This window comes from Acomys russatus, chromosome 1 (assembly GCF_903995435.1).
Source record: "Acomys russatus chromosome 1, mAcoRus1.1, whole genome shotgun sequence".
NCBI classification, from domain to species: domain Eukaryota; kingdom Metazoa; phylum Chordata; class Mammalia; order Rodentia; family Muridae; genus Acomys; species Acomys russatus.
Window position 1 is genome coordinate 18140076 of NC_067137.1, and position 13667 is coordinate 18153742.

The 13667-nt window shown below is 42.9% G+C and overlaps 1 protein-coding gene across 1 annotated transcript in view; it reads right to left on the bottom strand.

The window, feature by feature from the left end:
* Positions 1-13667, bottom strand: part of Rasgrp3 (RAS guanyl releasing protein 3) — a 35586-nt gene that overhangs the window by 4724 nt on the left and 17195 nt on the right. Inside the window, exons 9-12 of the mRNA XM_051167185.1 lie at positions 13445-13522; positions 11246-11362; positions 8506-8621; positions 5456-5603 (exon numbers count right to left, since the gene is read on the bottom strand). Of these exons, the coding sequence (XP_051023142.1) occupies positions 5456-5603; positions 8506-8621; positions 11246-11362; positions 13445-13522 (459 nt within the window). The remainder of the gene's footprint in view (positions 1-5455; positions 5604-8505; positions 8622-11245; positions 11363-13444; positions 13523-13667) is intronic.

Below are 13667 nucleotides of genomic sequence, written 5' to 3' on the forward strand. Positions count from 1 at the left end.
TAACTGATTCTTAACACTGTGAGGAAAGTGTCCCTACCCTTTCCTTTCTTCTGTCTTCTCATAGCACTTGTCCATGGGCAGCAGGCACACCAGCACATTCAGTACTACACTTTAGTTTAGTGGACTTAAACTGGAAAAGCTCCCTACCTTGGTCATGGGTTAGTTTAGGTTGTTTGCTTAATAGTGATTCTGAAAGGAGCTCGGCCAATGGCCTCCCACCGGAGGCTGGTGGGAGCACTGTTCATAATATCTTATAGTAAACAAGCCCCCAGAGCATGGACATATGGCCCTGATAGGAAAAGTAGCTGCCAATGCAGAGTGACATAAGAGCAAGGGGGTGGCTGCCCATTCTTCTCCTACAGACAAGGAAATCTCACCAGGGGACCCCAGAGATGCCCTTGTTCCTTCACAGTCTTTAGGTCTTTCAGAATACATTAAGATGCAAATGCCTTCTGGTAGGGCTATGGTTTGCCACAACCAACTGGCATGTCAGCTCCCAGTAAAGGGCCACTGAAAGCTAAATGGGGGCCAAAAAGGGAAGTGGGTGGTCAGGGTAGTTACATCTTCTCAAGAGCCTGCAAAGCTTCTAAATCGTCTACCTAGGTTCTGTCATATAATCAGTGAAGATGATGATCCAGGAAATAGATATCTTCTAAGTCTCAACCCAGGAAACATTAATGGCATACTTAACCCTGTTTCTGGGTTGTTTGTTTGTGAACAAAGCCACTAGGGTAGGATCAGAAGGAGATTTAAGAAAGGGCAAACTTGTTTATTTAAAAAAAAAAAAGAGGAAACACACAGGATATATATTTATATATCATCCTGAGTAAGGTAGCCTAGACTCCAAAAGGCACATATGGGATGTATTCAATTACACATGGATATGAGCTGTTAAGTCAATGATAACCAAGCTTTAGTCCATAGAGCCACAGAGGTTAGGTACAGAGTAAGGGGCTATGGGGGACAGATAGACTTCCCCAATAGGATAAAATAGATAATAATGGATGAATTGGGGGTGGGGAGTTAGAAGGGGAGAATCAAATGGTAGTGGGGAGACACAGCTAAAATTAAGGGCCATTTGAGGGGCAGTAGGGAACCATAATATAGTAGACACTTACACACACACACACAAACACACACACACACACACACACACAATGAAATTGACCTAAATAAAATCATAATATATCAGATGAGACACAGCTCCAACTGGATATCACTTGTCACCAAATAAAGCTGCCAGTACCAGGAATAGATTATCACTAACAACCCAGGCTGTTGCCAAGACTACAGGTTGCTCTCCACAAACTGGTGGCAAGGTCCTACTGCTGAAGACAACACCTATATAACTCACTGAACATGGAGAAGTCAAGCTGGTGCTTGCACAGAGCCTTCACCCCTGTGTGCTACTGTCTTTGGTACCAGAGTTTACTCTTCATGCTACCAAAGGAGAAATTTAAACACCAACCCAGCTACAAACCCTTTGATCTATGATAGTATCCTGCTACACATGCTAGTGCAATAGTGGCACAAAACCTGCAGAAGTAACCAAATAATATCTGATTTTACTTAAGTCCCACTCCACGAGATGGAACCCACTTCCAACACTGCTTGGGTGATCAAGAACCCGAGACTAGCTGGGCCAGAGACCTAGGGGGAAAGCAAACACTACTGTGCTGCCAAAGGAACATAGCAATAAAACGACTCCTAATGACATTATGCTATATTTATAGATAAGTGCCTTGCTCAGCCATCATTAGAAAAGCGTCTCCCTGCAGCAGACAGGCAACAAAACTGAGACCCACAGCCAGACAATATGCAAAGAGTGAGAGACTTTGGAACACTCAGCCCTAAATTGGATTTCTCCATCAATTCCCTCCTCTCCAGGCTCAGGGAACCCTGAAGACTGTAAAGGGAAGGTGCAAAAAGTATAAAAGCCAGAGAGGATGAAGGACACCAAGGGAAAAGGCCCTTTAAATGAACAGGATCAACACATGTAGGAAGCCACTGAGGCCGTGTGCACATGGCCTGCACAGGTGCTTTGGATATATACTATGGCTTCCAATTTAGTGTTTTCATGGAATTCCTGAGGGTGTAAACAAGTGGGGCTTTATATGTATTGCTTGTGTTTTGGAGGGCTCTTTCTCTTCTGTTTGTTTTGTCCTATTCCAATGTGTTAGTTTTGTTTTATCTTATTTTATTTTATTATTATCTTTTAGAAGACTGTTTTCTAATGAGAGAAAGAAAGGGCATGGATTTAGGTGGGCAGCTAGGTGAGGAGGAGCTGGGAGGAATAGAGGTAGAGGAAACCATAATCAGGGTATATTATGTGAGAAAAAAAATCTATTGTCAAAAAAAAAAAAGAGAGGGAGGAGAAGAAGAGGCATTCTTTTCTGGTGTGGTGGTCCATGTGTCTAATCCCAGAATTCAGAAGGAAGGAAGAAGGGTCCCAAGTTCAGGGCCATCTTGGACTATTGAGTGCGACCCATCCCCACCACACATAAAGATAGAGCACCCTAATACATAGGTGCAGTACCTTATCAGCATCACTGAAGAGCTGCCGGAAAAAGATATAACCAATCAAGAGTCTTTTCAGGACATGGTTAACTGAGCTCCTTAAAACCCAGGAAAAAACACTGCAAAGAAAAAGGCGCTGAGTCAATGTGCCAGCTAAAGGCAGCTGAAGGCAGCCTCACTTAGGTGAGTGGGTCAGTGTGCCAGCCAACGACAGCTGAAGGCAGCCTCACTTGGGTGAGCCTCATTTTCCAGGCTCCTTTGATTTCAGAACATGGGCTGCTATGTATGATGCTTGAAATTCTTTATAATATAAAGAACACTGGGCTGAGAGTTAGGAGAGCTGTCTAGGGTACCTAGCCCTGCTGCCAATGGCTTGTGTGACCTTGGGGAACTAACTTACTTAACTTCTCAAGCCTTTGGTCTCTTCTTCTAGAAAACACAGGGATTACCAACAGGCTTTCAGCTCTGGCAACCTGATTCTGAAATACACGCTCTGCCTTCCCTGCCCTTAAAAATAGAATTTATTTCAAAAGCAGATGGCACAGGCACTAGAAAATGCTTCCTGGCTTTCTCACAGATCCTTTCAAGGATATATGTTCAGAGTTGTATTTATAAATCCCTTGAAGATCAATGGGCCCTTGGGTATTATGTGAGTAAAGATCAAGTCAAGCTGTGCTAGTGAAATTAACTATATTTTGAAAAATAAAAAGGGCTATAAAAATTAAACGCTACTTTCAGGCAACCTCTAACAGGGCCAAGAGAATACTTCCAAAATGTTTATGCTGCTTCTTCTTTTTCTCATTCTCTTGATACTTTCAGACTTGTAACATGCCTGGTATTTTTTTTATCTTCCCAACAACTTGACAGGTAAGCAGGGTACTAAACATCTTATACAAATAGGAAAATGGACATAAAGATAGCCATTGACTGAGGCCCACAACATGGAGTTAAGAGGTGGCAACAGTGAGGTTCAAAGCCAAGGTCCTAGACTCCCAGAGTTCTGTCCTTCACATCAGGTGCATCGGAGCATAGCGTCAGCACTGGTGTTAAGGTGAGTGGGGTAAGGTGTGCAATCCCGAGAACAAGCACCTTCCTGCGTCTGTGAAACCAGCATCCACACACACCGCCCCCCCCCAAAGAACAAGGCAAGCCAGATAACATTGTGGACTGAATAGATACATCCAGTCCCTCTTACACCACTACAGGACAAAAAGAGTCCCGACTTTCACCTTTCACACGTGTCTTAGCAGGTCCTCTCAACCTAATCTGTTGATTTGAACTCTCTCTCTCTCTCTCTCTCTCTCTCTCTCTCTCTCTCTCTCTCTCTCTCTCTCTCTCTCTTTCTCTCTCTCTCCACACACACACACACACACACACACACACACACACACACACACACACGTTATATGTATATGGGAGTGGAGTACATGGCTTCATTCCACTTGCATTTTCAGATTTATCTACTTCTGCAAATCCCAATGAGAATAGAGAAACAAGAGACACATGAATGAGGAAATGCATTTGTTGTAAGATAGCGTAGTCTGGTAAAGAGGTCAGTGAAGATGCTAACAGAAAAGGAACTTGTCTGTCCATGGATTGGTAAGGCAAGTTGGCTAGGGTGGTCTCAGGGCTGCTGTCAGCATCTGGAACGGCCTTGAAAGGGAAACCTGCCTCCTACTTACCAATTCTCAGAAACATGTAGGCCCTTAGGCTTGCAAAGACAGTCCTTCAAATGGCATAGGAAAAGTGTAATTGACAGGCACTGGAGTGTGGCTGCTGAATAAAACCAGCAGTTGAGCTCTGGCAGTTATCACACCTGGGTGCTAGGCCACTCTCACCTTAAATTGCTCATTTCTCTTTTAATTGAGTAGCAGATGGAAGTTAATCAGAGCCCAAGAATCCGGGAAGGAGAGGATCAAAAGCTGGCTCCTCTTTAGAGTGTCAGGGCAGGTGGACAGCAGTGGTTCTCTCCCTTGCTAACGCTGCAACCTTTAATACAGCTCCTCCTGCTTGGTGAGCCACCCCCAGCCTAAAATTATGGCCGTGGCTTCTTCATAACTGTAATTTTGTATCTGTTGTGAATCATAAAGTAAATATCTGTGTTTTCTGATGGCCTTAGGTGACCCCTAAGGGGTCACACCCCACAGGCTGAGAACCGCTGGTATACAGTCTTCCTGTGTTCCAGTGGTGAAGACTGAGCACAGTCCAGTCTCAGAGTCCCTTTGTTTGGGTTCACGCTCTTTCGATTAGAACTTTGCAGTCCTGGAGGCCATGGCGTAGCCATTCTACACCTCTCTGTCTTTATAGGCAAAATGGAAAGAAAATGCCTGCCTCAAAGGGCATGTTGTGGGGATTCCTGGCATCACTGTCCAGAGACTTTGTTACTGTCAAGTATTAAGTAAATGTTATTTATTATCATGACTGCCTTATCCCAAAGGGTTCCCCCTCCTCCCCTTAAGTTGGAAAGTATTGAACCATGCATGATTGATGCAGTGACTAACATCATGTTGAATGAGTGCTAGATGGAATTGGCTAAGATAAATGTTCCTCTTTACAACAACCATTACCAATAGCAGTGATAAATGCCAGGCTCTCTGGGATGATATCTTCCCCTGGCAGAGGCTAGTAGTAGAAGTCTCTCTCTCTCTCTCTCTCTCTCTCTCTCTCTCTCTCTCTCTCTCTCTCTCTCTCTCTCTCTCCCCCTCCCTCCCTCCCTCCGTCCCTCTCCAGATAACAGGGCTCAGCAAGCCTTCCCTGTCCTGGTTGGATGCACACCTGGAGCACCAGTTTGGCTTTTATTTCATCTTTCATTTCAGGGAGTGATCACACATTTTATTTTTGACTTAAAGAAGGAAGTGAACTCTATTTAGTAAATCATTTCCCTACCTTTCCAAAGTCCTGCAAAAATGAAAAAAAAAAAATTGGAAATCTGACTTACAAATCCCGCACAGTGTTCGCAGAAGGTCGGTTTGAGATAGTTCATCTCCTGAAAATTATGGATAAATCCTGGTCCCATTTTGCAGTGTAGCTGGGATTTAGCTCTTAGGAAATAAGCCATCATTTCATCTTTGCTAATTAGGCCATCCCTGTTAAGAAGGGCAAAGAGGGATCTTTAAATACGGTAGTTATCACACCCTAGTACCCACCTTCCAAACCTTTATGACCAAAAGCAAATGAGAAATAGTCACTTTTCTTGAATATCTAAAAGGAGGCTGAGTCTCAAAGGATACAAAGTATTCAAAGCTTTCTCCAGTAAGTAGATGGTGTGTGTGTGTGTGTGTGTGTGTGTGTGTGTGTATGTGTGTGTGTGTGTGTGCGCATTCACATGTATGAACAAACATGGCCTGTGTACTCTGGCTCAGAGAAGTATCCTTTTTACTCAATATAAGCTTCCAGAAGGACAACTGTCTAGTGCTTGACTAGCAGTAAGTTGAAACTGATGTCACTCTCAACTTTAGTCAGCCTAATTTATTGCAGGCTGCTCCCCCAGTGATTCTTGCGTCTGTGTCCTCCAGACCCTCTGCTCAGCTAGAGCAAATCCTCCAGGTCTCCTCTACACCTCTACACAGAAGGAATTTCCTCTTTAACCTACCTACCTATTTTCAGGTCGCCACACACCTTGTTTGTCACATGTCTATCAATAAGGACAAAACACATGTGACAGGGGCACATGCCATGTGCTGGGCACAGAGATCTGGCCTTTCCTGCCCACCTCAGGCTCCCCTAATCTTTTCCTCTTGCCTCTTCCTTTGGCATCAGAAGGATGCTTCCACCCTTGCTCTCAAGCCTCCATAGACTTCTGCTCAATCTTCTCACCTGTTTCTCCTGTTTGCAAAGAGGCCCAAGGCTTTCCTTCTCCCCAGATCTCTTTCCTTGATCATGCTGGCCTACCCAGCATTGGTCATTCTCTCTTACCAACTCCCAGAGTTGTCATTAACATCAGTCGTTAGCACTTTATTCTATCACTCTACGCCACCCAGTTAAGTTCCTCACACTGCCATTGTGCTGAAAGTGTCTCTGAGGACAATCCTCCATGGCCTCCTCTCATTCAGTGAGATCGCTGACCTCACAGCAGTGTGTGGCATGGGACATATTTATTGGCTGACATCCTTTCCTCTATAGCGTGTGCAAGCCCGTGATGCTCTGCTTTCCTCTTTCCTCTCCTGCCCTCTCCTCTCTCTCTCTCTCTCTCTCTCTCTCTCTCTCTCTCTCTCTCTCTCTCTCTCTCTCCCTCTCTCCTACAGAATCCACTTGTTATTTTCATCTTTCACAAGTAGGAAAGGAAGTCCTGCAGGCTCACATCCTAAGTTGTGAGCTCATCACACCCTAAATTTCCCACCAAAGAGGAATATTGCTCTACACTCCAGCAACCAGCTAATGCTGCTGGGTGGAAAACATAACGTGCTCCTCCAGCCAACTGTTCGCACACACGTTGTATTACATCTTCAGTGACTTGCTAGGCATCTCTTCCTGGATAGCTTGTTTCCCTCTCAAAATCGACACAGACTCACAGGCTCTGCTTAATCTTCTCACCTGCTCCCGTTTGCAGAGATGCCCAAGATAGGTTCCCCTGTTGCTATTAATGATGTCATAATTGAACTCCAGACTTAAGATCCTTTTTTCATCTCATTTGCAAAATAATTTGAATCATACTTAAAATTTATAAAATTAAGTCATCTAGTATCCTGCCCGTCCTACAAAGACAATTATCCTGCACACATATACATAAATTACATCCACAGAAGTCTAATTTGGAAGAAATTCATTGAAAAAGACACACACAGGAGAGAGCGAGAGAGAGCGAGAGAGAGCGAGAGAGACAGACAGAGAGTTACAGAGAGACAGAGAGTTACAGAGAGACAAACAGAGACAGACAGAGACAGAGACACACACAGAGAGACAGACAGACAGACAGACACGGGGAGAAATAGAGACAGAGACAGAACAGAACAGATAGGAGATAGATGGGTGGACACATAGATAGAAGATAGATGATAGATGACAGAATGATAGGGAGTTAGAGAGTTGACATATGTAGAATCACTGAGCCACACACACCCAGGGCTCCACTCACTGTACTATAAAGAGCAACTGAAGCTCACCCATTAGGCAGCCACCTGGTTCAGGTCTTTTCACGAGTCAACAGATAGAGAAAGGAGGAGCTTGCTGCCTAGCACACATCCCATCTTACATCATACAGATCTCCTGCTAGAGCCAGGGGATACAGTTCCAACACAAGTGGAACAAAGCACTCAGAGATCACGGAGCTGAACAAACTCCCGTGCCTGCCTACCGTGTGTCCTCCTTTACATTAGGAATTCCAAGAACCAAGATGTATGCAGAGCCACCAGCTAGAGGGTCCTTAGCACATGAATTACTAGGAAGAGGAATGCTGGCCAGATGTTAGGAGCACCAGACTCAGATCAGTGGAGGGAAATTCTACACAGCAGCTCTCCACCTGAGCTTTATCCTTGGCCCTCTTTTAATAGGTTTTGGTTTGTTTGTTTGTTTGTTTTGTTTTGTTTGTTTGTTTGTTTGTTTTTTGAGATATGATGTCACTGATTAAGTTGTTCAGGCTGACCTTGAATTCTTACTCTATAGCACAAACCAGCATCGAGCTTGTGATCTTCCTGCCTCAGCTTCCCTGGTAGCTGGGACCACAGGCCTTTGCCATCAGGTTTCTCACTCCTATTTGTCTTGATGGGGCTTTCAGAGTTGGTTGTTAATCATAAATATTGAAAGAAACTGAGAAGTGATTTATTTGAAGATGGACATGTGTTCAACAGAGATGTGGCATGTCCATGACTGCACCCAACTGGTCATGCTTAGGGACACTCAGAAAAACAAGCAGTGAAAAGCCAGTCTGCTCCATCAGAACAGTGGGGTGACGCTTGTCAGGATGCAGACTGTAGGTTGCCTGGCCACAAACACCCCAGATAATCTTCTTTCTTAAGTCAGATCCATTAAAACCAACACAATTAAACTTACTGATCTTTGTCTAGCACACAGAAGGAATCCAGGAAGGGAAAATTGGCAGCTATGCTCTCAAAGTCCTCTTGGGAGATGTATCCATCATGGTCATGATCGTAGTTTCGAAACACAGACTGCAAAGGATGGACAAGCATTTAGTATTTGCTCCAAACATGCATAAATCAGGCACTGAACTTGTGAAACACAAAAAGTGGATTATCCATTCAATGGAAGAATCTAGCATCTGGTGGGAGATCACCAGACTCAAAGCCTAGTTAACACTATAAAAGGGTTAGTGGTTTGTGGAGGACTTTGAGATTGGGATTTGGATAAAAAAAGATTTCCTGTAGAAAGAAAAGTCCAAACTGAAACCTCAGGACTTAATAGGTATTATTCTGGTGAGTCTATTGATTATGATACCATGAAAATGGAAAATAAAGCCTTAGGAATTCAACTTACCTCAAAATTTGAAAATATATGTTGAATTTTATCCTCATCACAATCCCAGTAAGAAGTTTTAAAGTTTATATTTGGAGGGAGGAAATATTTTCAAATTAACAAGTAGGTTCTAAAGTTCAAATAAAAGTCAATGTAGAAGATGGTTTGCTTCAAATGATAAAATGAGAGAGAGAGAACACTCTCTTTCAGAAATCAACTGTGCTAAGGTGCTACTTATCAACAGATGTGACAGCTTGTACCAGGGAGTCCTGGACACATGCAATATCAAAAAGCATCTTTCTGAGCTGGGCACAGTGGCACAAGCCTGTAAACCCAGCACTCAGGGAGGCAAAGGCAGGTAGGTATCTGTGAGTTCGAGGCCAACCTGGTCTGCAAAGCAAGTTCAGGGCAATCAAGAGTACACAGAGAAACCCTTCCTCAGAAATAAATAAATAAATAAATAAATAGCATCTTTCTGAGCCCATCTTATCCTGCAGCCTGATTCCCCTGCTCCAATGAGACTCTCAGTTTCCCTCTTGCTCCCTTCACCTCTCTCCCCTTCACCATCTTATTCCCACCAGCCCCACCCTAACTCCTTGGCCAAAGACTGGCCTGGTTTGGATTAAAATTCCTACTATCAGCTTAGTCAAGTAACAGGCAATTTCATTCATAAACTTGCACTAACTTTTTTTGGGTAAAATTCTTGTACTCTATAAAATGCATGGACATTCAACGACAAATAGCAGGCACTTCAAAACAGTTAACCTCTAAGCCATTTCGATAATGAATAACTATTGGGACGATGAGAATGTTGTTCACACACCTTGGAATTTCATTTAACTGTGAAAAACACAGAACTTTGAAATTTCAGGAAAATGGATCTGGAAAATATTATTTTAAATGAGGTGACCTAGACCCCCAAAAGAAAAAAATACCTACATTCTCTCTCACATGTGCAGATATTAGCTTTGAGTGCTTGTGTATAGTCTATGTGAGCGTGGATGTAAGCTGTGAAACTAGAATAGAAAGCATGTGAGGGAAATGGAGTATTAGGAGAACAAAAGACATATGAGACACAAAAGCAGAAAGGAGGCTACTGGGAGTTGGGAGGACACAGGACACGGGGACTGGGGACAAGAGGAAGACTGGAGAAGCAACAACTCCACAATGAAAGCTGATAGGAAACATGCTCATTTTAAAAGATGCAAGAAAATGAAAGAGAGAAGGAAGGTGGAGGGAGGGGGGATGGAGAGAGGGGGGAGGGAGGGAGGGAGGGAGGGAGGAAGGGAGGGAGGGAAGCGCTCTTCATTTTTCATTTTCAGGAATCAGATCACCCTGATGTGCAGTGCCTTCCTTGTGGCCTCTCTTCATCTTTGCCCTGGACCACATTGTCTTCTTTGCCCTCAGCAAGAGTCCTGTCCACATCACCTTTGTGGTTGTTGTTGGCTTGCTTAGATTTTCTGTTTCTTTGTTTGTTTGTTTACTTGCTTGCTTGCTTAATGCTTATTTTTATTTTTAAAGTGGATGTATGCCTGTGTGTCTATGTTCATGCACATACATTCAGGTGTCCACAAAGCCATATAGTGCACTTAGATCTCCTTGCAAGGTTTAAAGTTGGTTATTAGCCACTCAATGTGCTTGCAGGGAACCAAATTCAGGCCTGCAAAGAGCAGGGAGTCCTTTTAACTTCTGAACAAACGTTCCAGCACCTAGCTTACTTGTTTTTGAGATGGGGTCCTAGATCTGGTAGCTTTGGTTGCCTCAAATTCTCCTTCCTCAGCCTCCCAAGTCTTAGGGTTACAAGGGTGAGCTACCACATCCAAATCTGTTTTGCTTTCTACAGGGAGAACCTTGGAAGAGCCTTGACTTAGATTGAGGACTTTTTGGTCCTCAGTAACATCCTGTGGCTGTGCCATAAACCCTTATAATGTGTGGCAGGTGTAACAATCCAACTTACAGGACAGTCTCCTGCTCTGAAGTAAGCACCTTATCTGATGTGGGTTTTCCATTTGTAATTCTAATTCCCAAAGTCCTTCAAGCTGATGGCAGTGACAGAGGTGGCAAATGCCCAAGAGGGGAGTCAAAAGGACCTGAGAATACCTGGGCAAATAAGACATAGACAAGAGAGAGAAAGGATCTTTCTGGTAAATTCTCTTGGGGCCAAAGCAGGAAGCAACGAGTGTCAATCGTTCCTAGATTGATCCTATTGCCTAAGTTCTCTTTTCATGGATATCATCTGCTTTCTGGACAATCATAGAATATTCAGGAGTGGGAAAAGGGCTTTCTAGAACTCTTTGCTTATTCTCTTTTAATTACTTACCTCAACCAACTTCCTTATGTGTTTGTTGATGATTGTAGGGTCTGGCTTTGGTATTACCCCTGAAGCCCACTCCAGGGGCACCACAGGCTTATTAGGCGTCGTGGGGGAGGTAGGCTGCTAAAAGAACACATACACACACACACACACATTTTTCAATATTAACTGGACCTTGATCCACCAAGAGAGAAAATTAGATATACAAATATCAGTAAAGACTTAAGTTTTTTGGTTTTTTTCTTACTTGAGATAGTGTCCACCCAGTAGGTATGAAACAACATAGACCAGGCTGGTCTCAAATTTGTATAGATCCTCTTGCCTCTCTGCCCTGAGGCTATCATATCCAGCTTCACACATTTATAAACCAGTATCTTTTGTTAATAGAATCTAATCAGTAACTAAAGACATGCCTCACCTGGGCATTCTGAGACAAAGTTCCTTGCTATGTATCCCTGGAATGTGTAATTCCATTGCCTTAGCCCGAGTGTGAGTCTTCTAAGTGTGCACCAACACACATGTCTAAGAACATATTCTGATAGTGCACTTTGTTTAGTAGCAGCCTACATTCTATTCTTTTAAATAGGTAGAAAAAAAATTGTACTCCTGAACTACCCAACTAGCTCATCCAAATTCTCTAACTATATAAATATCACCAAACCATTCCTAAAGGTTTACATGATAATGTACCATAGACTTTTACATACATACAGATATATATACATACATACATACATACATACATACATACATACACACACACACAGATTACAGTTATCAAGTTATCAGCTTTGGTAGCACATTTCTGTCATTCCAGCATCTGGAAGATTGAGGCAGAACAAGAGTTTGAGGTCAGCCCAGGTTTTTGTAGCAAGACCCTGTCTCAAAACAAAAGTTATCTAATTGTATCTATTTTAAATAGTTTTTATTAGTTTTTATTGCACCGAATGTATACAGCAACTCGTAACCAACCTGTTGCTGAGTTCCTGTTCTTTCACCTTTTCATTTTGGTTAATGTGCTAATTACTTTTTATTATTGTGTGAATTCTTGGGCCTCCCTGTCCTCTCTGGAGCCTTGGACTTCTTGACAGGTTATTACAATAATTTTGTCTGCGTGGGGAATTAGGTGGCAATAATGAATGATGCGAGCAGGATATACAACCCACTTGGGAACCCAGCCAAGGCTGTGGTGTGGTTTATGTACTCTCCTCTTTGGGGCTTTCCTACAGTGGCAGTGTTTTCACTGATATACACAGGCACACCTATTCTAGGAGGCTCTTTATTTAATATGAACTGGGGAAAATTTTTTGCAAGAGGAATCAAGGAGGGACCATAACTCATTCAAAGCTCAAACAGTGTAGAGGAGGGTGCCACTGGTGGGCTACTAACAAGACCAACATAATACAATCTAGATAGATTCATGCACATACTTAAACTTTTGCATCCTTCCCTTTATACACCATGGCTCTGTGTGTATACATGTGTGTGTACATCTGTGCAAGTATGTGTTTCATGTGTAGGTAGACTCTAGAAGTCAGTGCTAAGTGTCTTCTTCAATCACTCTTAGTCACATAATTTTTGAAATGGATTTAAAATTTGTTGAACTACTTTTATGGGGATGGAGGGTACTTTGTTCAGTTCCTCTTGATTTTTTTGTTTGTTTTGTTTAGTTAATTTTTATATGTGTGTGTATGAGTGTTTGGACCTGTGTGCATCAATGTGCCTATGTGTGGAGACCAAAAGAAGGCATTGAATCGCCTACAGCCGCAGTTACAGGTAGTTGTGAGGCATCATGTGGGTGCAACTGAGTCTTGCCCCCTGCAATAACAGCAATTGCTCTTAACCACTGAGCCACCTCTAGAACCCGTTTATTTACTAATTTTTAATAAAGCCTGGAAAGGTATAAGGGATCTTGACATAAACCTTATCTAAGGCAGGATCCTAAGCAGAAAGAAAACTTTTTCTTGGTATATAAAAGGTTTTTAAAAATCAATAATAAAACAGCAGAAGGACGATAGTTGTCCTCTTCCTTAACATTTGATGTGAAGAAATTATCCCTTTGGGGATATGTTGACCCGTTGACCAAATGGGATTAATACAGACTTCAAAGTTCTTCAGTCTTTAGAACACAAAACATCATCAAAATGACCAGTGACTATGAATGGCAAACAGAGGTGTTCACACTGAGAAAAAAACAGTACATACCGATTTGGAATTTCTAGGTTCCAGCACTAGTGACAGCTTATATATATCGTCTTCTGTGTGGTAGAGGTCCAGAGAGAGCTGTGGCAAAGTTAGAAAACAGGAGTGATTATGATGGACCACATATCTTTTCTCTTTTGTGGCGGCATGTTTCTAGACAGGGTTTCTCTGTCTCGCTTTGGAGACCAGGCTGGCCTCGAACTCATAGCAATCTGCCTCTGCCTCC